This window comes from Aptenodytes patagonicus, chromosome 4 (genome assembly GCF_965638725.1).
Source record: "Aptenodytes patagonicus chromosome 4, bAptPat1.pri.cur, whole genome shotgun sequence".
Classification (NCBI taxonomy): Eukaryota; Metazoa; Chordata; class Aves; order Sphenisciformes; family Spheniscidae; genus Aptenodytes; species Aptenodytes patagonicus.
Window position 1 is genome coordinate 21,104,965 of NC_134952.1, and position 22,175 is coordinate 21,127,139.

The 22,175-nt window shown below is 39.8% G+C and overlaps 1 protein-coding gene across 2 annotated transcripts in view; it reads left to right on the plus strand.

Moving 5' to 3' along the window:
• Positions 1 to 280: 280 nt before the first annotated feature.
• STIM2 (stromal interaction molecule 2) overlaps positions 281 to 22,175 on the plus strand; it is a 70,967-nt gene continuing 49,072 nt past the window's right edge. For both annotated transcript variants that reach the window (XM_076336068.1, XM_076336069.1), the window contains exon 1: positions 281 to 591. In XM_076336068.1, coding sequence (XP_076192183.1) covers positions 393 to 591 — 199 coding nt within the window. In that variant the 5' untranslated portion in view covers positions 281 to 392. The remainder of the gene's footprint in view (positions 592 to 22,175) is intronic.

Below are 22,175 nucleotides of genomic sequence, written 5' to 3' on the forward strand. Positions count from 1 at the left end.
GGAGGAGGTACCGCCGCGGGAGCGCTCCATCGCCCCAAGCGGCCTGGATGCTTTCCGCCATCCGACGGCGAAGACGCGACGACCCGTTTCTCTCCGCGCTCCTCCCGCGGCTCGGCGCGACCCCCCGCACCTCGCGGTTACCACCGGGCCGCCCCGGAGCCGCGCACGGCCCGCCCCCCGCCCCCTCCCCGGTGACGTCACCGCGCGGTGACGTGTCGCCCGGGCGGCTCGGCGGCGGCGCTGGCCGCCGGAAGCGGCGGGAGGCAGCGTGGGGCCGGCGCTGAGGCGGGTTCGTGCTGCCGGCGCGGGCAGCGGCGGCGCTCCAGCCCCATCCTTCCTTCCTTCCTTCCTTCTTCCTTCCCCCCCTTCGCTTCGCTGTAACGGCGCTACCGATGAGCGGGCTGCGAGCGCCCGGCGGGCGGGCGGCGGCGACCCCGGTGCCGACCTGCCTCCTTCTGCTGGGGCTGCTCCTGCCCGCCGCCGCCGGAGGGGGATGCGAGCTGGAGGCTGCGGACGTTGGCGGTGGCCGGCGGGGAGGACGGGGAGGCGCCGCCGCCTCCTCTGCGGCGGAGACGGCGGCGGTTGTGACAGGTAACGGCTCCTGCGCGTGCCGCCGGCGGGGCGGGGGGAGCATCCCGCCGGTGGTGGGGACGCCTTCCTGCCGGGGCCCTGCCCAGCCCGGCGGGATCCGCGGTGCTCCCGGGCGCCTCCGAGCCGCCTCCCTCCGCCGGGGGGCCAGCCACGATGCGGCTCTGCAGAGGGCGCCGGGCCGGTCTGCAGGGCGTCCGGCTGCGGCGGCGGCACTGCGGTACTGCCCCGGCGGGGGCTGGCCGGCCGCCGGCCCCGCTGCCCCTTCCCGGGAAGGAGCCCGCCGCAGGATATTTGCAGGATCCTGTTGAATAGCGATATTGTTGAGATCCGGAGCCGCCGCTTCCGCGTCGGCTGCCGCGGTGCCGCCCGTGCGTGCGGGTGGGTGGGTGTCTCGGGCGCCGCCAGCCGCCTGCCGCGGCGCGGCCCCGGCCGTGAGCCGCTGTGTGCGCCCGCCTCGGCTCCCACACCCGCTGGGCGCCTTCCCGGCGAGATGCTGGGCGCCTTCCCGGCGAGATGCTGGGCGCCTTCCCGGCGAGATGCTGGGCGCCTTCCCGGCGAGATGCTGGGCGCCTTCCCGGCGAGATGCTGGGCGCCTTCCCGGCGAGATGCTGGGCGGCCTCCCGGCGGGGCTGGGCGGCTGCAGCGGCCCCGGGGGAGGAGGTGAGGTGAGGTGACCCGCCCCAGCGAGCTTGCGGGTCCTGCTGTATCGTGGCACAGCTGGCTGCGACGCCGCCCAGGAGCCCGACGCTGTAAAGACAAGGATGTCCCAACCCGTACCCTCAGAGGGGTTGAGTTCTCCAGAAAAGCGTGGAAAGCTTTTTTGCCTTCACTAAATTCTTTTAAAAAAAGTGAATTTATTCATACTATCGTACTTACGGCAAATGGTAATGCCCGCGGTTAAAAACAGCAGTTGCACTGAAACATTTAAAATAATCTAATTTCAGCAGGCTTTGACGGCTCTGAATTGCTTATACGCATTCTGAATCTATCTTGTAATGAACAGTAGGAAGCTTTACGGTCTTTAGACTGTTCACTTAAGAAAATGGGATTTGCATGTTAGGAAGTACTCAAAAACATTTACAAGTTTGTCATGTCTCATAATGCGCTTTTCAAAAAGCTCTCTAATTGGAGGGAGAGTGCGGCAGGTGGCAGAAAGAAGAAAAATCCATACCCCTTCTGAACGCAAGTAGTGTGCATTTCTTATCAGAGAAAAACTTCTGATGTTGTTTGGAATAGTATTGACGTTCTGAGCTAAAATTACTGAACTTCAGTGGATGAAACATGCGTGAGTTTCTTCTCAACATAACACTTTAAAACCGTGAATTTTAATTATAATTAATGAAACTTCAATGGTATTCCTGAAATAACTCTGAGATGGAGATTCAAGGCTACGTGATCTAGCGATCTTGTTTGAGGACACGGCATTTCTGAAATCTAAATTGTCCAATCTGTTGGCTTGCCATATAAACTAAGGAAGTTGGAACATCCGCAGTCTGTGAAGCAGGAGTCATACCTCCCAAGGGTGTTCTGAAAATGCTGTGTTGGAACAGCTTTTTTTTTCCCAGACTGTAATTAATCTGGTTGTAGGTGGTATTAAACAGTTCTTGCTATGTATAGTGCTGATGCTGTCTACATTTCATGCTTAATCAATTTCGATGTGTCAGGCTGCATGGAAAAAAGTAATTTTTAAAATATTTTATGGACTGTAAAAGTACTGAGATGCTTGTCAACTATCATGGTGCCCCCTCCCCAGCAGTGAATCTGGTGCAGAAGTAAATTTATTTGAGAAATCTAACATATTATAAGTGGATTTATTGTGTTACATGACAGTTTGGTCTGGAAAATACGGATGGTTAAGAGCCATCTTAGAATCAGTTTTAATCTTTAGGAGGTTTTTTACATAGTTCTATGGTCATCCGCTTGATAAATACGGCGTTTCAGTTGACGCGTAAGTTTGTTTGCCTGTCTGATAACTAACCCCCAAGTAGTTTTAAGTTGCTCTTTGCAAAGCTGGAGGAACTCTTGAACGCTGGGAAAAAACAGATGACATGTTCAGGAGGTGATTTTTAGTTACGTTATCTATCACCCTTTCCCTAAAAGATAAAACTTGCAGATGTGCCATCGAGTTAGGAGGGATTGCCAACACTCATCTAGAGAAGAATAGAATAAACTTTTAATTCAGTCATTTTGATAGGTTTGAGAAGTACAATCCAGAAGATAAAAAGCTGCTAAGTATAAAATGCTGCGCTAGGAAGAGGCTATCAGATGCTCAAATAGAGGTGTACGGGTAGCAGAGCTGTAGGAAATAATCCAGGAGTTCTAGTCACAAATTGATCCGAGTAAGCAACATTATGCAGCTGGCAAAAGTGGGTGCTATCCTGCGATATGTTGATCCAGTTTAAATTACAGAAGGCTTTTATTTTTTTTCTTTTTGATTGCACTTTTGTGTCTAGTCTAGAGTATTAAACAATCCAAAAAGTACAGAGGAAAGTAGCAGTGTGGATTGAGAGGCTCAGAACCTGTGACTGATGCAAAAAGAAATATTAAAGTATTGCTTTATTTTGGGGGTGGAAAAGGCTGTGGGAGGGGTGTGTATGTAAGAAATAGTTCACAGAAGAATATAAATATAAAAAATATTTTTTTAAACTTTTTCCATTTTCTCTGTGGTTAAGAGGTAGATTAAGAGGAAGTAAACTGTAGTGGGTGAGATTTAGGTTAAATATAGGCTGGAAAGTTTTTACCTATAACAGTCAAATTGCATAGATTGTTCAACAGGTTCCCATCATTAGAGGTTTTTATTGGATTAGAGAAGAAGCTGGTAAAGATAATCTGGACACTTGACAGAGAAGGGATATATGACTGATTTTAGGACTAGGAAAGAGCCTAAGATTCTACTCCTGCCATATTTCATCAGATATTCAGGGCTTTACTTAATTGTTTATGTAGATTATCATTACTGTTGTCTTCCTGTGTATATGTGCCTTTTTAATGGTAATTTATAAATGACAGCTGTATATGTAACACCTGACACTGTGCTGAAGGTATTTAGTCACAGTTATGAAAATCAGATCAACAAAACTGTGTTTCCACTGGACGGAACACCGTGAGGCGATTTTCTATTCATTCTGGCTCTGCTTGTTCCGTACTTTTGGTAGAAAGTTTTGAGGAACCTTCTGTTCTGAGCCTGAAGAAAACACTGGGTTTTCACATTCAGTTTATTAATTGACTTTTAATTAAGTTGCTTTGTAATTCTGGATAATTGTGGATTCTTTTATTGTTTAAAAGTCTAAATTTAATCCACGATCATGGATTAATTTGTCTGCTTTTCAGGTGAGACAGAGAACCTGGACCTGTGTTTGGCTGATGAATTTCTCTCAAATAATGGCTTATAATATTGAGCTAGACCATTTTTAACTACAGCGCTACGTTGTATTTACTGAAGAAACAATGGACAACATAATGTAACCTTTTCCTGAAAGTCATTTGAAGATTTCTTTTTTTCCTCTTAATTGAGTTTCTATTCTGGAACTTACCCATCATCTTAACACTCTGAGCTCTTCAAATTAATCTGACTTCGCCCGTTGAGAAGTGAGGGTTTCTAGAAAACATACATTTTTAGCTGCAACTTCACAATTGGTTTAAGCCATTCTAATATGAGTGGCTGTTGAAGGGTGGCTTTCTTCTTTGGGGTTGACCCCAGCTGGCCATGCAAGCAATATTGTTAGCACAAGAGAGCTAGTAGAAGTGGGCATGCTCACCCCAGTACTTGCAACCCACAAGGAGGGAGGGAGTTCCTGCTCCCTTCCTACTTTGTACCCTCTTTGCCCCCAGCGTTGTGATGAGCACTGTCTGTTGTTTTAACTTGCAGGAGCGTGAAAAGAAATGCAGGCAACAGAAAAACTGATGGATTTCTTACCAGACTCTTTTCCTGACATGCTTTAAGCACTAGCACCAGTGCAAAGAAGAGAGGATGGGACTGTGCAGGTGGGGTCAGCAGAGCAGAAGAAGGGTGGCCTGCCTCCTGTTGATGGCATGAGCCTAGCTGTCCATAGAATTGCATCACTAAGGTGACTGTGAAACTGCGGTAGTGACCTTTTTGGGCTTGAATAATCCATTTGGAAGTTGGTGGTTGTGTGTGAGACTTCATGTATGTATGGTGGAGTAATACAAAGAGTGCAGTGATTTTGGTCGCGTAGCAAAATGATCTTTGCATGATTATTTTGGCATGCACTGGTCTTAAAAGGTTGTGAGCTATGAGACTTCTGTTACTTACCTAGCAAACTGCTTTTTAAGGCTAGTAGATTTCTCTAGCAGTGAAAACTGAGTATTTCAGACTTTTTTTATTCCATTACTTGTATTTGTTTGCCTCTAGTTAAGCTCTTCATGATCTGGTCTTACCATTTCTGTTGGGAGGACAGAAATTTTGAGTCCTTTCTCCACTAAAGGATGTCAACTTCAAGCAATCATTTACTTTCTGTCAGCATCTCAATGCAGTCATCTGTCCCTGAAATCTAATTAGTTTCTGCTCTGTTCTCAGTTTCGTTAGGTTTTAATTTCTTAGTGTATTTTTTTATTTTTAGTGATAATGAATGGGAGGAACCCAGCAATAGGAAAAATCCAGCAAAGAAACCTTGTGCAACAAGGTTTCCAGGTTTTGATAGCTCAATCAGCAGTTGGTGAATTGTCTTTAACTACAAGATATAGCTAAAACAGCTGTAGCTGGCTGGATTTGTAGAAGTTTTTGAAACAAAGATTAAAAACCAGTCAACCAGGAAAAATCTTGGCCTTTATGTAGCTGAGTGGCATTGGAGTCCCACTTGGAGGTAAGATCTCAAGCACTTGTAACTTCCTTTGCCGATAGCTAAGTATTTTTGCCTTACAGCCTTCCAGTGCTTTCATTGTAACTCTTCAGTGCTTCTGCTGGTGCATTCTGCATCTTCTAGTGTCCTGTGAGCTTTTTTCTTGACCATCAGCTTCACCTCTTCTGAAGATTTCCCTGGGCTTAGTGTTGGGAATTAGTCAGGTTATTTAGCTGGTGTTTTATTTTTCTTGTCTTACAGTAGTCTGTAGTAGACCCTTTCTTAAAACCCTTCAGTGTCCCTCCCTGAAGTTCCTTGACTCAGTATCATCCCTCCATCAGCAGGTTTTTGTGTTGCCCTTTCAGCTATAAGCTTTCTGAAGACAGCTCTGCTTTTCTGGGGACCTCCTACCAGATTCTGGCTAGCTGCTCCTACGCAACTTGGGCATGACTCATTTTCTTCTAACTAACCTCAGTGATACTGATCTATCATAACTAGGTTGAGCTGCCATGTATTTGTCAAAGGAGGACTGGACCAAATGGCAGAGGCAGTTGATCTTGATAAGATTTCCCATGGTGATACTATCACTATGAAAACCACCTAAAAATGTAGTTTCCTTTTTTGAAGTTTGTGTGAAGTAAGCAATTTGATATCCTTTTAATTGATTTTTAGCTCGTGTGCTGTAACTTGTATGTCCTTTTTGTATTTAATATCTGTTCTCAATCGGCATCGGGGGGAGAGGAACATATTGCAAAGAGCTGTGATGTTGTGGGAAAGCTAGGAAAATTACTACAGTTTGGTGTTTTTTTGCTAATTTTTAATGCGTTGTCAAAAACTCCTCAGAAGTCGAAAGTGTATTATTTTACATAAGAGTTGACTCTAATTTACTGCAGAAATCCTGATGTATGAGAAGACTTCATTGGGATTAGTCTGTTACATCCTATCTGTGAAACTGGCTTTTTAAAATACAGGAACTTGAGAAATTGACCACATGTGGTATGTGTTAAGAGTAAATAACCACTATGTATGTTGTCCTAAAATAAGCACATACACATTTTACAAACCAAGGTGAGTTTCAAGTTATTACATAAGTTAGTGTTATTCTGCCTTTGGATACTACTAAGTCTCTCCTGTTCCTATGGAAACTGTCTTTACATATCTGAAAGGGGGAGGGGGTGAATAAAATGACGCGTTGATAAAATTTAGAATCAGCATAAACAGAATGTGATGATTGTCTGGGTTCTGTAAAATTTGCATTTGTTTAATTGATTTCTGTGAGCACTTCAAACTTAACTGAAGAGAGTTTATTACTGTATCTTTCATGGGGTTTTCTTCTTCTCTTTTTCCTTCTTCTGGACCTTGCTCCTTTTCCTTCCAATCCCAAAAGCATGGCGTTTTGCAGAGACCTGTTAGAGGAATCCTTAAATCTGTATAATGAAAAGTACTCCAGAGTCTTAAATAAAATCTGTCTTGGAAACTGAAAATAACATGTTTGTCAGAGCAGTTAAGAATTTGAGTTAACAGCACTCATTTTAACAGAATAGAATTTGAATTAACAGGTAAAAACCACTGACCTTTTCTTTTAAATCTCATTCTTGTGGTCTCTAGCAAAGATTTTTAAATATAACAGGAGAAAATTTCCCCTGTGTGCAGGTAGTGTTAACTACTGCAGGTGAATCTTACTTCTCCGGTGATCCCTGGGTGCAGAGGTGGGAGGGAACCCATCACTGACTATTGCGGCTTGTATCACAAACCACAAGCAGCACCACAGAAACTTGTGTAAATTGGAACGGTTGTTCAGGCTACTTGGATTGTGTGAAGCTTTAACTTTTGCAGCAGCTCAGAATTTATAGGAATGCAAAGATAGCTTTGATCCTTTTCCTCTAGGCAATACTTTGTTTCCTACCTTTTCTTCTGCATCATGAGGCATTTAAAAACTGTCAGCAGCCCAGCCCTCTGGTACTGTCTCCAGTTAAAATTTTAATACCTGATTTTTTTTTTTTTTGTGTACTTTGTTTCTGTGGTTATTGTTCATTTGTAAGAAATTGTCATGTGCTCAGCCTCTAAAACTGAGGTGAGCCATAAACAGTAGTTTATCTGAACCTATTTAAAGCTGTGTTTAAAAGCAAACAAACTTTGTGGTAGAGTATTAATTTAAACAAGTTTTTGTTGAATAAAAAATTTGGTGAAGACATTTTGGATTTCTAAGCTCTGTGTAGTTTCTCCTTAAAATGGGAAACCTTCCATACATTAAGGTGTGGTATGAATACTCTTTCTTGCTTTGTGGTTTAGAATAAAGTAAGGGGTTAGTTGTATGTAATTATTAAGCACATGTAGTAGTGTTACACAGATAAAGGAACAGTTTTTCTCAGTTCCATCGGGTGACTGTGTGAACTGAATTAATTAAAATTCAGAGTTCTCTGCAAGTTAAATGTTATTTAGAAAGGAAATTTTCACACAAACATTTTATTCTTAATGGTAAATAATTCCTCTAGGTTCCCATTGAGATTGGTCATCAGTAACTCCTGAGTGTTTCTTGTTTTTTTTTTTTTTTTTCCCCCCCTCTATGTGTAGCATTTGATGAATGAGTGAATGGCTCAGTAAGTGATTTTTTTTTTCTTTTTAGATTTACACTACAGTCTCTGTTTACTTGTTGAAATATGTTCAGTAAGCTTTGCTAGGAAATTATCAACATAACTTTTGTCAATCTGCTGATTGCCCCCCACCCCCCCAACCACAGGATTTTACTTGAAATGCATTCCTCCCTCCTACCCTCACTAGATGAAGTAAGCAGGTGAATTTTCTGTTTGTATGCTTAGACCTAAAGCAAATAAAAAGAATAAGTCTTATGTTGTTTCTCACTAGTTATAGTCTGAAAATTACAAGCTTGATTTAGCTTTTCCTCAATTTGAAATGCTACCCAGTATTTTTATTTGAAGAACAACAAGCAAGAAGTGTTATATTGTTACAAATAAACAAAACCACTCAAACCATGTGGTCTGTGATGATTTTGAAACAAATATGAAAGTTAATTATTCTGAGTAGGAGGCTTCCTTCTACTGTAGTTTTAATCCTAGATTGCTATATATAGGAGGTTGCAGGATAGCTTCTTCCTGTAACATTGTATGCCTATATGAAAAATACCGTTGGCTTAAGTTATTTTCATTGCCTAAAGACTTAAAGATGATTTTGAAGTGAAGATGAAATTACTTTTGTAGTGCTAAGTATTGTTTACTGTTTTGCTAAATATGAAAATTAGACTATAATATCATGTAGCTCCAATACTTATATCATGATGTGGCAGGAAGGAAAAATATATTTATATCCTTTCCTACTTGCGATTTTTAGTTGCAAGTGAAATGCATCAAGACAGCTCTGTTTTCCTCAGAGTATATTTTTAATTTTTCTTTGAAAGACTTAACTTTGCCAGTACTTTTTTGGAATATGGCTTCCTCAATCTCTTCTCTCCTACCTGGTTCATGTCCCCTGAATATATCTACTGAAACACTGCTGTCAGAGCCAAAGAGGGTATTGTAGTTACTTTGGAAACAGCGCAGTAATGTGTCAGTCTGAAGTACAGCTAAGAGACAATGAAATTGATTCCATTGACTTCAATGTATGAACCTGTATTACATATTCTCTGGGATTTCTTTCTAAGACTGCGTTTTAAGCATGGTCTTATGGTTTTGGTCTTATGAAACTGCACTCCTGATAATTGGACTTATTTTGGTTGTGTTGCAGGCAGTGATATGAGACCTGTAGCTCTGCAGTCTTTGAAGGATCTTGCTTTGTTATTGATTTAAACTGACCTTGGTGTAGGCTGTTGCTGCAGAAAGGGGTGCTCCTCCTTTGTGCTTGTTGCTTTCTCTCCCTCCCTGCCTATTGTGTGTGTTCCAGCTGCTCCCTTAACTTTATCATGGCTGGAGGTGAGCTAGTTTGGGGGAATTGATTGAGCTGGAAGTTGGTATTAATTTTTTTTTCAGCAGGATCAGATCCTTCAGGTCAGTGCACAGCTGCACGAGGGCATCTGTGAGAACGTGACAGCTTTGGAGGAAAGTAATATTAACCATTTTAGAAGCCCACGCATGCCAAGTAAATAGTAAGTGATTGAGAAAGGTGGGTAAGGGATACTTAGCTACTCACAAAAAGCAATGTTTTACACAGATGTTACCAACGGTGAAGTTGAAAAATGACATTCAAAATAGGTAAGGAAATACTTCAGCAATCCATAAGATTTGTAGGGGGAGACAGATTAGCAGTAGATCCAAGATTTTAGTAGGGTTTCTTAAAGAGGTTGGTTATTGTAGATGATAGTAACTTAGCTTATAGAAAAATCCATGTTTTGGAATGAAACCTTTGTTTCAGGAGTTAATTTGGTTTTTACCAGTTGATTTATTGTAAGAGTGAGTTCATGTCTTAAAACTAAAATCACTTGCCCGCCATAACTATTTACTTCTATAAAGCAAAACTGATGAAATGTGGTTTAATTAATACAGGATAATGAAGACTTGTCCTGTTCTGATTCAGCTGTAAATGTTTGAAAGAAAAAAACCAAACCCTATCTGAGCTCTAAATGCATCCAATTGACTACTTTTAAACTTTGTTATAAAGGAATCCAAGGTGAAACTGGTTTGTTTCCTTTATTAAGTAAACATCCTTTCTAAGAAACTATGCATCTGTGAAGTGTTTCTTTTTTGTCACAGAAGCACTCAGACACTTGTTTTATGTTGCCTCATGTCTGTTTATAGTGTACTATGAACAGTAGTCAAGGCTCTAATTTCTCTTGATGTTGATGAGTGGTAAGACTTCCTTATTTCAACAAAATGGAAGCTCTGTATACAACCTTAGCTGTGATCAGGTCCACAGAAATTGCTATTTCCTTACAAAACAGTGATAAACAATCACAGATTAAATGTTATCTTAATGGGAAGAAAAAGGATGCATCTTCACTGTACTAGATGGTTACAAATGGAGCATTATACTATTTAGCTTGGAAGTGAGTGGAAGTTTGACATGTAGCAGGATGATGAAGGGGGACTCAACGTAAACTGCTGTTGCCTGCAGAGATCTCTGATGGTATTTCATGATATTGTGTGACAGGGTGATGAGATGGTAGTGTCGAAGTGCAAAAAAGTGGGGCAGGGAGAGCAAGGAAGAAGGAGCTTATTTTATTCAGTACTTTCATACCATTAAGTGTATACTTGGACTGGATTTAACTGAATAATTGGAGCTCTGATTAGCTGTTATACTTGAGATTTTTGGGAGTAATAGTGGATTGTTCTTTGGAAAAAACCTGGTTGTTGGTCAGGAAGAAATACTACAAATTATGAAGAAAGGAAAATAGTATACTAATTGTTGTCCCTTGAAAGGGTATGTAAAACTAGAAAAGGCTTGAATAAAGCTTGCCAGTGCTTTTGTGTATATGTTTTTGTGTATGAAGAGAAACTAGGACTCCTGGTTTTAAGACCTGCCTTGTGGCCATAGTTCTTAGGAAGCTAAAGCCAATATATGTTGGCAGCTGTGGTTTAGGCCTTCAGCCTGTCGTCTTCCTCTTGCTGAGCTATTTCAGTTTAGTTGTTGGGTTCATTTTCTGCTGGAATAATTTGCTGAAATTGGCTAAGCAAAGGTCGAATGAACCCTGGGCTGGAAGCAAGGAAGGCCAAGGAGGTGGAGGGAAGGATGGAAGAGCACTGAGGCAGCCAGGTGGGTTTCAGGTCTTAGGAGGTGGTAGTGAGGATGTGGTAGACCTCTTTGAAATCATGAGTATTATAAAGGAGGCAACTGTAGGAAGACTGGTAGTTATTTTTCATGCTATGAGACCTGGGAGCATTAATTGAAAATCAGAAGAAGGTTTAAAAATAGATATATCCCCCTGCTTCCCATTTTCCTGGGGGAAGGGGGAGAGCACACCTGCGTGAACAGGTAGAATTAAACTAGGAAACTCATTACAGTGGACTGTTTTGCAAACCAAAAGTGTGTTGTTTTAGGGAAAAATTGTTCTTGCCATCACCCTTTGTTCTGCACCATCTGCTGCTAACTGGTGCTGTGCAAGGTTGAACTAGACGGACACCTTTGAGTCAGTGTGGCCAATTCATATGTTTTTGCTAGTCTTCTGTAAAACTGCAAGGTACTGTTGTGGTGTTTGAGACAAGACAGTTTGACAAATACTTGTTGTTTTCCATTAGCATTTCAGTTTTGGTTTTGTGCAAATGTTTAAAGTGACTGCTAATGTAGAAAGAATAAGGGTAAAATGGTTAAAGGAGAATGTCATAATGTTGTAGTAAGCTGCGTCATAATTTATATTGTAAGTTTTTGGGAGGTGTTACTAAGTGGGGGTTTTCAACTTGAGAACTGGCAAAATTTTTGCTGGCACTGACTCACTTTGTAAATTGATTTTATTGAGCTGTGTTTCTTTGGTTGATTTGTATTGGTTTGCAGTCTCCTAAATGGTATCCTAAGGCTGAAATTTCTTTCCTGCCAGAAGTTAGTAAAATTACAATGACGTTTCTGTTTTTGATTTTTTTTTTTACCACTTTTAGTTTTCTATGCTCAAAATGCTGTCAGCAGCAGATTAACATTCTTACAGAAGCCAAAGAACAAGAGAGCCATTGTCTTGTTACCCAAATTATTGCATTTATTCATTAAATATGAAAGTAGTTGATTATTCATTTGAATAGATTTTTTTTTTTTTAAGTTTCAGCACAAATGTTTTAATAAATGCTTCTTTAATTCTGGTCATTCATTGTTCTCATACTGTACTTTTTGGGTCTATGAAGTGTTTGACAAGGCTTTAGGCAGAGGACAAAGCATACCAGCTGAAGATACTGAGTTTTCAGAATTCTGTAATATTGTTAACCTGCTTAAAGTCTAGATATAGTGCCTTGCTATCTGTGATGAAAGAACCAGTCTCTAGTCTTTTACCTTCAGATCTGATTGTAGGTGAAGTGGAGATTTTAGGCAGCTGTAGTGTTTTAGGTAGTAGTGTGATAGGTAGTAGTGTGACAATTTTGAAGATCAATCAACCTGTTGCTGAAGATCAGTCAACCCGATTTGCTTTGGAAAATGGGCTTTCACTCTGTAGTTCCTACCAGGCCACTCTTATTTGCAGGATGTTGAGGGAAAATAACTTTAAATAATTTTTCAGACTTTGTGGCCTCTTGTCTCTTTTTAAATTTTTTTTTTCTCTCCAAAAGGTTTCTAAGGCTTATTGGAATGAAAATGATAGGTTCACTGCTTCTTGTATGATTGTGAATACTTTAAGTGAAACTATCTGGTCTTGCCATGGGTTCTGCTCTGAAAACCGACTGCAGAAATTTTTCCTGAATGTGTCTAGTTCAGTTTGTGTTTTTCAGAATGTTTTTGATGTACACAATAAAAATGGAAGTGAAACACTCTGCTAGTAACAAGGACATTTTGCATATGAAAATTAAGAGAAGTATGGTGTTCGAAGAAGTGATAATTCAGCTTGCTTTTCCAGGTCTGTGCTGTATTTTCAATGATCATAAAGGACAAGCTTAATTCTGGTCTGTTTATTGGGAGTGTAGTAATGTTAGAAGCAGGAAGGAACATGTATTTCACTATCAAGACAGAGCTGTAATTATGTTTTCCTTGGCAAGTTTTGCATTTGGAATTTTGGAGAAGACAGACTTAAATATGAAGTTCTCTGGCACTTTCTGCACACGGATGAGAATTGGAAACATCAACTGTAAACCACTGTGGAAAACTGGCATACGTCCTGGGATCACCATGGAGGCTGCCATTTGTACAACTGCTTGGATATTTCAGAGCGCTCCCTTTGTTTGGCTAGGTAGTGAATTTAAGATCAGAACTTGAATATAGAGCATTCTGTATTGTGTGGAACTGAAGCATATAAGGCATTTCTCTTGAGTACTTTACTTAACCGCAGGGTTGTTGGATACTTTGTGGAGAGCATACTTCCTGGATATTTTCTTGATGTTAATATGTGAAGTACGTGTAAGTTAGAGACATGGTAGAGGGCAAATTGTGATGTTCATACTGGTGGCAAGTACAGGTGCCAGCACTAATAACGAAGTTCTCAAAGTATTGCAGTTGTAAGTGCTAGGGCGAGGTAAATATTGTGCTTTTCCTGTGCATCTTGTCCAAGAGTTGTAAGTAGCCTGTTGTATTTGCATGAATAATGAGCCTTTGGCTCTGACATGTTCACTTGTTGTATGAAATAGCTGCACCTGATGGTCTTGGATTTCTCACTTAGAAATATTTTGAAACTTGCTTCCTCTTTGGCCTATCTCAAACTTTTGTTAAACACAGATTACTTCAAAGTGCAAGTTCTAGTGAGTTGGTTTGTTAAACAGGCAAAACCCCTTGATTTTACTGATTACATGTTAGTAATTTTCTGTTTACTAATTGAAATGGATATGAAGTTTAGTTGTAATGAAAGCAACCTCAATTATTTCTTTCCTAACCTAAAAGATTTTAAAGATAATTGGGTATACTTAGATATCTGAATATGGGTTAAATACTTCTACTATCAGAAATTATATTTTATTCTTGTTAAGGTGTCATCATCCAAAGGATGGCTTTCAGGCATCCTCCAGCTCTTGTCCGGTTGTCATTCCTTTCAGAGGAAGTAAGGAAATAACGATTTGCATTTGGCAGGGCAGGCAGAAAGCTTTGCTGTTGGTGTCAACGCTGCTTCCAGAAGGGGTTGAAGCATGTGGGATGGTTACTGGTGGGGTACAGGGCCCAGAGTGGAGGGAAGCAGCCAGCCCCAGCAGCAGCTGTTGCTGCCCACACTGGTTATTTCCAGCAGCAAGCCTGCTTCCTTCTCCTTGGCTTTTCTGCCTGGCTGTTGCTCGTGCTGAGGCTATTGTTGTTATACTGGACTTCGGGAATGCAGCATCATTTGGGAGCTGGTGTTTCAGACGATGCAAATTTCAAGATGTGGTGGGAAAAGCATACTTGGGTAGCAATTACTCTGCACAGTTTCTTGCTTCACCTATTCATTATTTTCATTTGTTGTTTAACACTGTTGAGTTCGTAGGACCCAGAGGTGTTAAAGTGCTTACCCATGGTGTTACTTGATCAGAAGCTTTAAGGATGGGATTAATTTCACATCTCTTGAGGTGTCGGCATCTGAGCTAGGAATCTAGGCTCCTTCTATAACAGAGTAAACTTGTTTTGCCATGAGGTAGAAAGCCCTGTTCGGACACGTGGATCACACCACTAAATCTAGTTGCTGTGTCAGTTAGATTTCTGTTGAGTGTAAAGAGGACATTTACTTCAGATACAGGGAAAAAATGTTGCTCTCTTGGCTTTATATGAGAACTGTTCTAGGAGCAGTGCCTCATCCTGTTTGAGGAGCCTGTAACCTGTTTAAGTTTCTATCTAAACTTAAACACTTTTTGAGTCAGGTATTTTTGCCGTGTTTCTTTAATGTGTTTAAGTTTTTTGAATGCTACAGAATGAATAATTACTGCTCAGGTTGGATATTAATTTGGTATTTATGTTCACAGTGCTTCTTAAGTGCACTTAAGTTTTGTTTTCTATGTCATTTAGTTTTAAAATGTTGCAGGATTAAGTTTCAGCAAATCAGTAATACTACCTAGGAAGCTATAATTAATATGTTACTCAGGGGAGGTGGTGTTAACTCCTTCTCCGCATCTTTGATAGCCCTGTTAGCCGTAATTTATTACTTTCAGAAGGTTTGAGACTTCTTAGATGACTTATTTACTAGAGAAGATGATCTATGCTTGAATTCAGTTCAGCTTTTGAACTGTTGTACAGATTTCATCTGTGTGGTTGGGTTGCAGTGTAAGGAAATTAAAAATTTTTTTTTTTTAGGATGTAATGTTTCAGAATGTATTTTGTAAGATTCTTTTAAATGTCTTACCTGTTGAGTCATGCTGTTGCATTTGTCTTGCCTTGCATCCTCCACACCAACAAATCTTGTCCGTGTTTGGTATGTTCTGATTGTGTACCCCAACCTCCTTAACAGGCCTTCTCACCTCATTTGATTCACCACTTATGTTTTGCTCCAGTTTAAGAATGGGAAAGGAATACTGAAAAGCTAAATACTTCCATTCTCTATTGCCAAACTTTTGATGCAGGAATTGTGTGGGTCTTGTAAAATGCTGGGTATAACAGCACATAAGTGAAAATGCCATGTAGGTACCAGAAGGAATTTCCATGCTTTGGTAGATTTTTTTGTTTGTGGGTATAAGGTGCTCAGCTGGTTTTAGACCAATCCGCCTATGTTCATAAGGAGTACCAGAAGTAGAGTAGACTGCCATCAGTTAATGTGGTTCTGAAACTCTTAACAGAAATATTTTAGATCTGTAGATAAGACTGAAGCACAGCTATTGAAAAAGGAAAGAACAATTCCACCTCTGCATTAATTGCATCTGGGAACTTCAAGTAACACTTTGTACTTCATAGCAGAATGTTGTGCTAAATTAGAAATTGTGATATTCTCGCCCACAATTGTTCAGTACCATGCAACTGATTGGTTTAGTCACAAGCAGAATACTGGTCTGCCTACTCTGTCTTTGCAAGCATTGGAGTTGCTCTTAGTGGTTCATTACTATTCATACGTGTTTTGCAGTAGGAAGGATGAGAGTTGTGGGCAATGTCTTTTTTCTGATGGCGTAGACTTGTCTTTGAAAGATACCAGAGAGACAGAGAAAACCCAAAATCTCCAAGAAAGTTTAGTGACATAATCTGCAGCTTGTTAGGAGGCTACAGTTGTCCTGTGTTTGAGGATCTTTCACTAGTCATTCAGAATATCTGATAGGATTCTCCTGAATTTCTGTTCCCTTTTTGGGCTAACATTGGAATCTGCAGAGAACTCTTACCTGTTATATCTGACTAATGCAAGTTGCAGTAAATCAACATTTATGCTTAAATTCTGTACTGTACTTCTAAGCACAGCTGAATGTGTTTCACGTAATTAAGGCTTCTAGAAATATACAGGGTAACTCTTTATATGCAAATCTTTCAATAACTAATGTATTTAGAAGTAGTGATTTGCCTAGTATAGAATGGCTTACTCTGTCATGTAATTTCTTTTAATTAATGTCCGTCCCCGTCCCCCCCCCCCCCCCCCCCCCCCGGCAAAACTCTGGTTTTGGATACCTGTCCGATACTACCTTCACTTTTGGTCACACAGTTGTTTACCTTCTCAGTTGAATGTCCAGTGGAACTTGGTAAGCAATGTGTTCAAAAGAAAAAAAATAATCTGGAAATAGATTTTTGTGCAGCTATTGCTTTAACATTGTTTATAAGGTGGTTCAGTTCAGATAGGGGGTGAATGATATGAGGGTGAGTACTTGAGAAATCTGGAGTTTGTTGTTAATTAACAAATATGATGCAAAGCCATTTAGATTAGTTAAGGCCTTATTACTGTCTGAATTTTTTTTGACTTTTTGTGTTTTCTGCCCAATTAATGAACGCCTGTATCATTGCATTCAGAGTTGATAGTTGATCCAACACTTAACGTTGGGAATGATTTTTATGTTCAGTCTAACACAATATATGCAAAAGGACTTTATATGTGGTATTATAGCATTAATATCTCCTCTGAGCTGGGACCTTAATTATGAATTGACACTAGTGAATAACTGAATATTCCATGAATATGAAGTATTCCATTATTAACAGTGGTGTAGTCAGCTTTCAGCAAAAGGTGTCAAAATTAACTCCTGCATTCTGTCCATGCACCTGCTTGGTGTAATGCTTAATGTGCCAATCAGCTGTCACTGTTGCCTGACCAGATTGTAGAAAGAAGAGAAGAAATAGGAAAATCAGAGGCAAATAAAAGTAACTAATGAGAGGTTGCCAGTATGGCCTCATGAATGTTCAACAGAAGATGGATGCTGGCTGAACATTGGTAGAGAAACTAAGTAAAAGTTTCCAGTGAAATGAGGGATGGGTCAGGGGAAAGCTCTGTCAAGGGAGAGTAGTGAAGATTCTGTGCTGCACAGTGCATTGTAAAAATGTTGCATCTGTCTAGAAAAAAATACTTTGGCATTAATGGCATTTAGACATACAAGTCATTAGGACAGCAGTGGTGACAGATTTGTTTTGCGTAGTGTTTAAGGGATTGCATATGCAGTTCCCAGTGGTAAACAAGTTGGGGAAGCTGGGAAATGTTGCTTTGGATTATTCCTTGTCTCTCATTCCTTTGGTGTGTTTGTTCATGTTAAGTAAACAGTATTTTGTCATAGCTGTTTAAGAAACAAGTATAAAGCAAAACAGAAATGCTAAATTAAGACACATCTTTAATTATGTCAGTTATTTTTATATGAGAAATGTGGTGATTCTGAAATTTTCCACCCTGAGGGTGCCTGGCAGGTTACAGTGTGTATTCTTTATTCCACTCATGGCATGCTCTCTTGCATACTTTTGTTATGTGGCTGGAAGTTGTTAGCTAATTCACTGACAAAACACCTTTTGTTTTTAAGGTAGAGTTTAGTAATTGGTTAACTCTTTTTAAAAAAAAAAACAAAACTTGGTTTAACAGAATTTGTGTTAGTGTATGCATGAGAACTGATTGTCCAAAAATTAGTACTACTGAAATTATGCCGCAAGAAACCCTAAAGGCTTTTTTCACTTTTCTGTAAGTAATTTAGCCTTACTTATGAGTACTTGGTTACTTCCAAAGACTTGGATAACAGACAAGGAGGATTGTATGCATGTATCATATTCTTCTGTTACCTAATTTTTTAAAAGAATTAATGGAATCAAATTTTGGATGTGACCGTAGATCTTTACAGACCACTGAAGTATTGCATTTGGAACAAAGTGATCCTGGGCAATATTTTTACTGCTTTTAAAAAAGGGCAAACTTACTTGCATTTCTACAGAGCATCTATTGCTGTCGTCTGTTATTCAGAACCATTTTGCTAAAATTTCATTTCCTGAGAGGGGAGAGGATTCAATTCCTGTGGCATCAACTTCTACTAAAAAGCTGGTGTCTGCTTCTTTAAGAGAAAAGCCATGTATATTATCCATGGTGTTGTAATGTGGAAATTCATGGAGGCTCTTTAGGAATATTGGAACTGTAGTTTTTTTCCAGAGACAGCTCTTTCAGACAACAATTGACACTATTATTCACAAATATGATTTTAGTCATATTGTTGTGTGCTTCTCCCCCTTCATTGGTCTAGAAGTGACTGGTTAAAACCTTGTTTAAGAACATAATAATTTTATAAAATCAGTGAAGTAGCTTATCTAATACCTTGAAATAGCTGTCTACCTGGGGCTTGAGAAAAGGATATTGCAAGAAGTCTAGCACATAGTTGCGGCATAGTGATTCAGTATAACTCTTCCTAACAAAAACCATTTACTAATTGCCTTATGTTCTGAGGTGTGAAGACTTGTTGCAGACTGCTTGCTTTTTATCTTACCTAATATAAACATGGCTTTATGTTCCATCGTGTAGATCTCACTTTGAAAAAAATTTGATGTCTTGGACATGATGATCAGTAGAACTCATTGTCATAACTGTGTATACACCATGTAAAAGCAGTTTGTGTTTTTTTTTTTTAAGCTAGTAGCTTTTCAAAATACTATCAATTGGGAAAAAAATCACTGGTTTGTTTTTCTCTACTTTGTTTTCTATCGTATGCCTTTTGCATACGAAGATCTCCCCTTTCTTCTGTTGGAATTATGCTCATTCTGTTTGGAGATGAGCAAAACAGCACACAGTACTCAAGCAAGGAAGGTGTGATTACCTCTGCATTTCTCTGTTTAGTAACTTTTAATAGCTGCTTATTAAGCAAATAACTTAATGGAGTTAACAGCAATTAGCAATCTTTCTGGTAAGAAATTCTCTGCCAAAACATTCCAATGTGTATAATTACCTCAGGTGACTTACTGCGCAGATCAGCAATGGTCAGTTTTTCTGCGCCTTCGCCTCCACATCTCCCTCTCCACAGCTTGGGCTTGGATTTCTCTTCAAATTGTCATAGATGACATTTGCTGTTAACACGCTTTACTTTGTCAACAGCAAAATTCAGTAGGAAGGAAGATGATTGTTGTGCTCGGTATCATTTCTGCAATTGAACTTTTAGCTATTCAGTATTGACGGGGAAAAAGGGAAGCCTCAGTGTTTGATTTGGGTATAAACTGAGAAAGCCTCTGAGTAGAAAAGATTTGCTCCATACATTGTGTTCAATATTTCTCTGCTGCATTTGTATCCTGTTTCTGAAAAGTTGTCTTTTGTTTGGTTTTACATGTACCTTCTCTTCTGTTGAGTACAACATCTTATGAAAAGGATTTTGTACGATTTATTGACTGTTGAATTTGACTTCAGGTAAAATACTGGATTACCTTCAAGAAACAAAGTCAACATTTTCCGGACAGAACTGAATGTAGCTGGTTTTCTCCTAGAACACATTTATACAATATTTATTGTAAAAGTGCTCTGGTAGGCTGAATAAAAGGAAGACGTTAAGGGGAAGTATAGCTTTTCCTTATTTGGTAACATTTTATGTTAAACAGCAAACAAATGGAGGACATTCTATCAGGAACCTATTGGTTTTGTGTGACTAAGCATTCCTGTGGATCCTAACTGAAATGAACAAGGCAAAATTTTCTTGATTTCTGCTAATAAAATATTTTACCTGCCAAATGATGAATACTACCACCTTTTTTTGGAGTAACTCCTATTAGGAAGCAACATTTTATTTATATATTGTGCATGTTTATGCACAAATCTTTGATAATTTTGCTTAGATTCTAGTGAGTTACAGTATCTCCAATTCAATATGTAATTATGGGAATATTATTTCCTTTAGTTTCATCGCATTTCTTGTCTCTCTTCTGTTCCCTAACAGAAGGGAAAGTATCTTTAAAAAAAAACCCCCACATATAAACACACTTTTTCATCATGCAAAAATGAAATTCTGTGGTTGCTTTTTGGGAAAACAAGAACAAATAGGGAAAGCAAAATGCTTACAGGGTGTGGTTTTGTTTTGTGTGGTTTTTTTTTTTTTTTGTTCTACTGTGATCTGGTTTAATGGAGGAAAGTTCTAGGTGGGATAAACAAGCAGCGAGACTTGTTTGTCTTTTTAACAAGAATGCCCCTAGCATCTTTCCCCAGAAATACTAATTTGGAATGAAAGAACACAACCACTGTTTCAGAGTGAAAAATAAGTGTATAACGGACCAAGTTTTATGGTTCGACGGAATACTTTGCTGAGATCTCTGAGCTAATGTGAACTTTTTCTAGAAACCTGCACAGCACCAGGCAGTCCCAACTGCCCACATGCAGAAGAGCTTGAAAGCCAGGGCTTTTTAGTTCATGTACAACAATTGAACAGATGAACTACCACAGCAAGACAGCTTTAAGTATCACTCTGGCATTTCTGCCCTGGTGTTCATCAGTGTCTCTGATGGCATAAGGATGTTCCTGTATCAACAGTGTTGGCACGCTTACACTGATTTAAGATGATCTTCATTTACAACGAGTGGTAATTGTCTTTGACCATCTAGAAACTTGTCTTTGTCCCTGTGATGACATTTCCTTCATTCTCCTCTCTGCCATGTCCTATTTGAAGAAACAGTTTTCAGAAATTAAAAACAAAAAATGGGTTCTTAATCTTGTTTGGAGTAGTGTGTATGCATGCAAACATTACTTTGGCTGGTTCAGTGGAAAAAACCCTAACTGATTAACAATGTCTAGTTATGCATATCTGCCATTCTATTGCTGATAAAATGAGAAACTAACCAGAATGAACCACTGTAACTTTGCCAGGAGTGGGAAGGGTAAGGAGAAATAAATTGTTGACATTGCTTTAAAAAAAAAAAGTTTTAGAAAGTGAAAACCCGAATTTTTAGAATGAAGAGGGAAGTAGCGGTCTTTGTAATCAAGTAAGAGAACTGATAGGTTGCCACATATGACATAAATGATATTTATGGTTTAAAAAAAGGCTAGGAAGATGCAGTAAGAAGATGGATTTGATAGCAGAACGTCAAAACTATCTGACAACAGTTTGATAACACCCCTTTCACAGATAAGGAGATTGATGAGAAACTGGAATGAAAACCTTGTGACTGGAAATGAAACATGGAAGACATTGAGAGAAAACCGGGAAATGGAAGAACAACAATACAAGCAAAGTAGGGAATAGCTATGTGCGTGTGATAAAGTGGAGGGAGGAGTGACACAAATGGGAAAAGCAGCAACCTAATTTATTGTAGGAATTGACAGCATTGAAAGCAGAAAGTAATGTTATAGTCGGTTTTATACTTTTAAATATTAAACTTGTGTATAGTAGGAATAAGCATTGTGTGCTTCTCCCTTCACCTTGATTTACATTATAATACTTGTTGGTAGCTGTAGCTATCTGGCAGTATATGTAGTATCTTGTAAACTTGTTTTTGTGCTAGATAACAAGTTGAGTGGAGTACTAAATATTTCTGTAGCTTGCTCAAATCATGCTGTTTTCCTGGCTGTGAATTGAGCATGCAAAACCACAGGCTGGTGGCTCTAGCCATAGACTGCTCAGTGATGTGCTAAAAGCGATTATGTTTGCTTTGCAAGTACTGCTGAAGGCCTGTGCAAGCTGAGTTAAATATTTGCACCCATACAGAAAACCTCAAGACTGACTTATGAAATCACCTTTTATTGTCTTCCTGATTAGTTAACGACATACCACAGAGGCTTCAGCTTGCACTGGGCTTGTGCTGCAGTTTGTTCTTCTGTCTCATGCTCATGCAAGGGACCTTGGGGTGGCTAGGCAGTGGAGCTTTGATCAGAGAAGGGAAGATGCTAATGAGAAGAGAGAGGTTTTTGAGTCAATT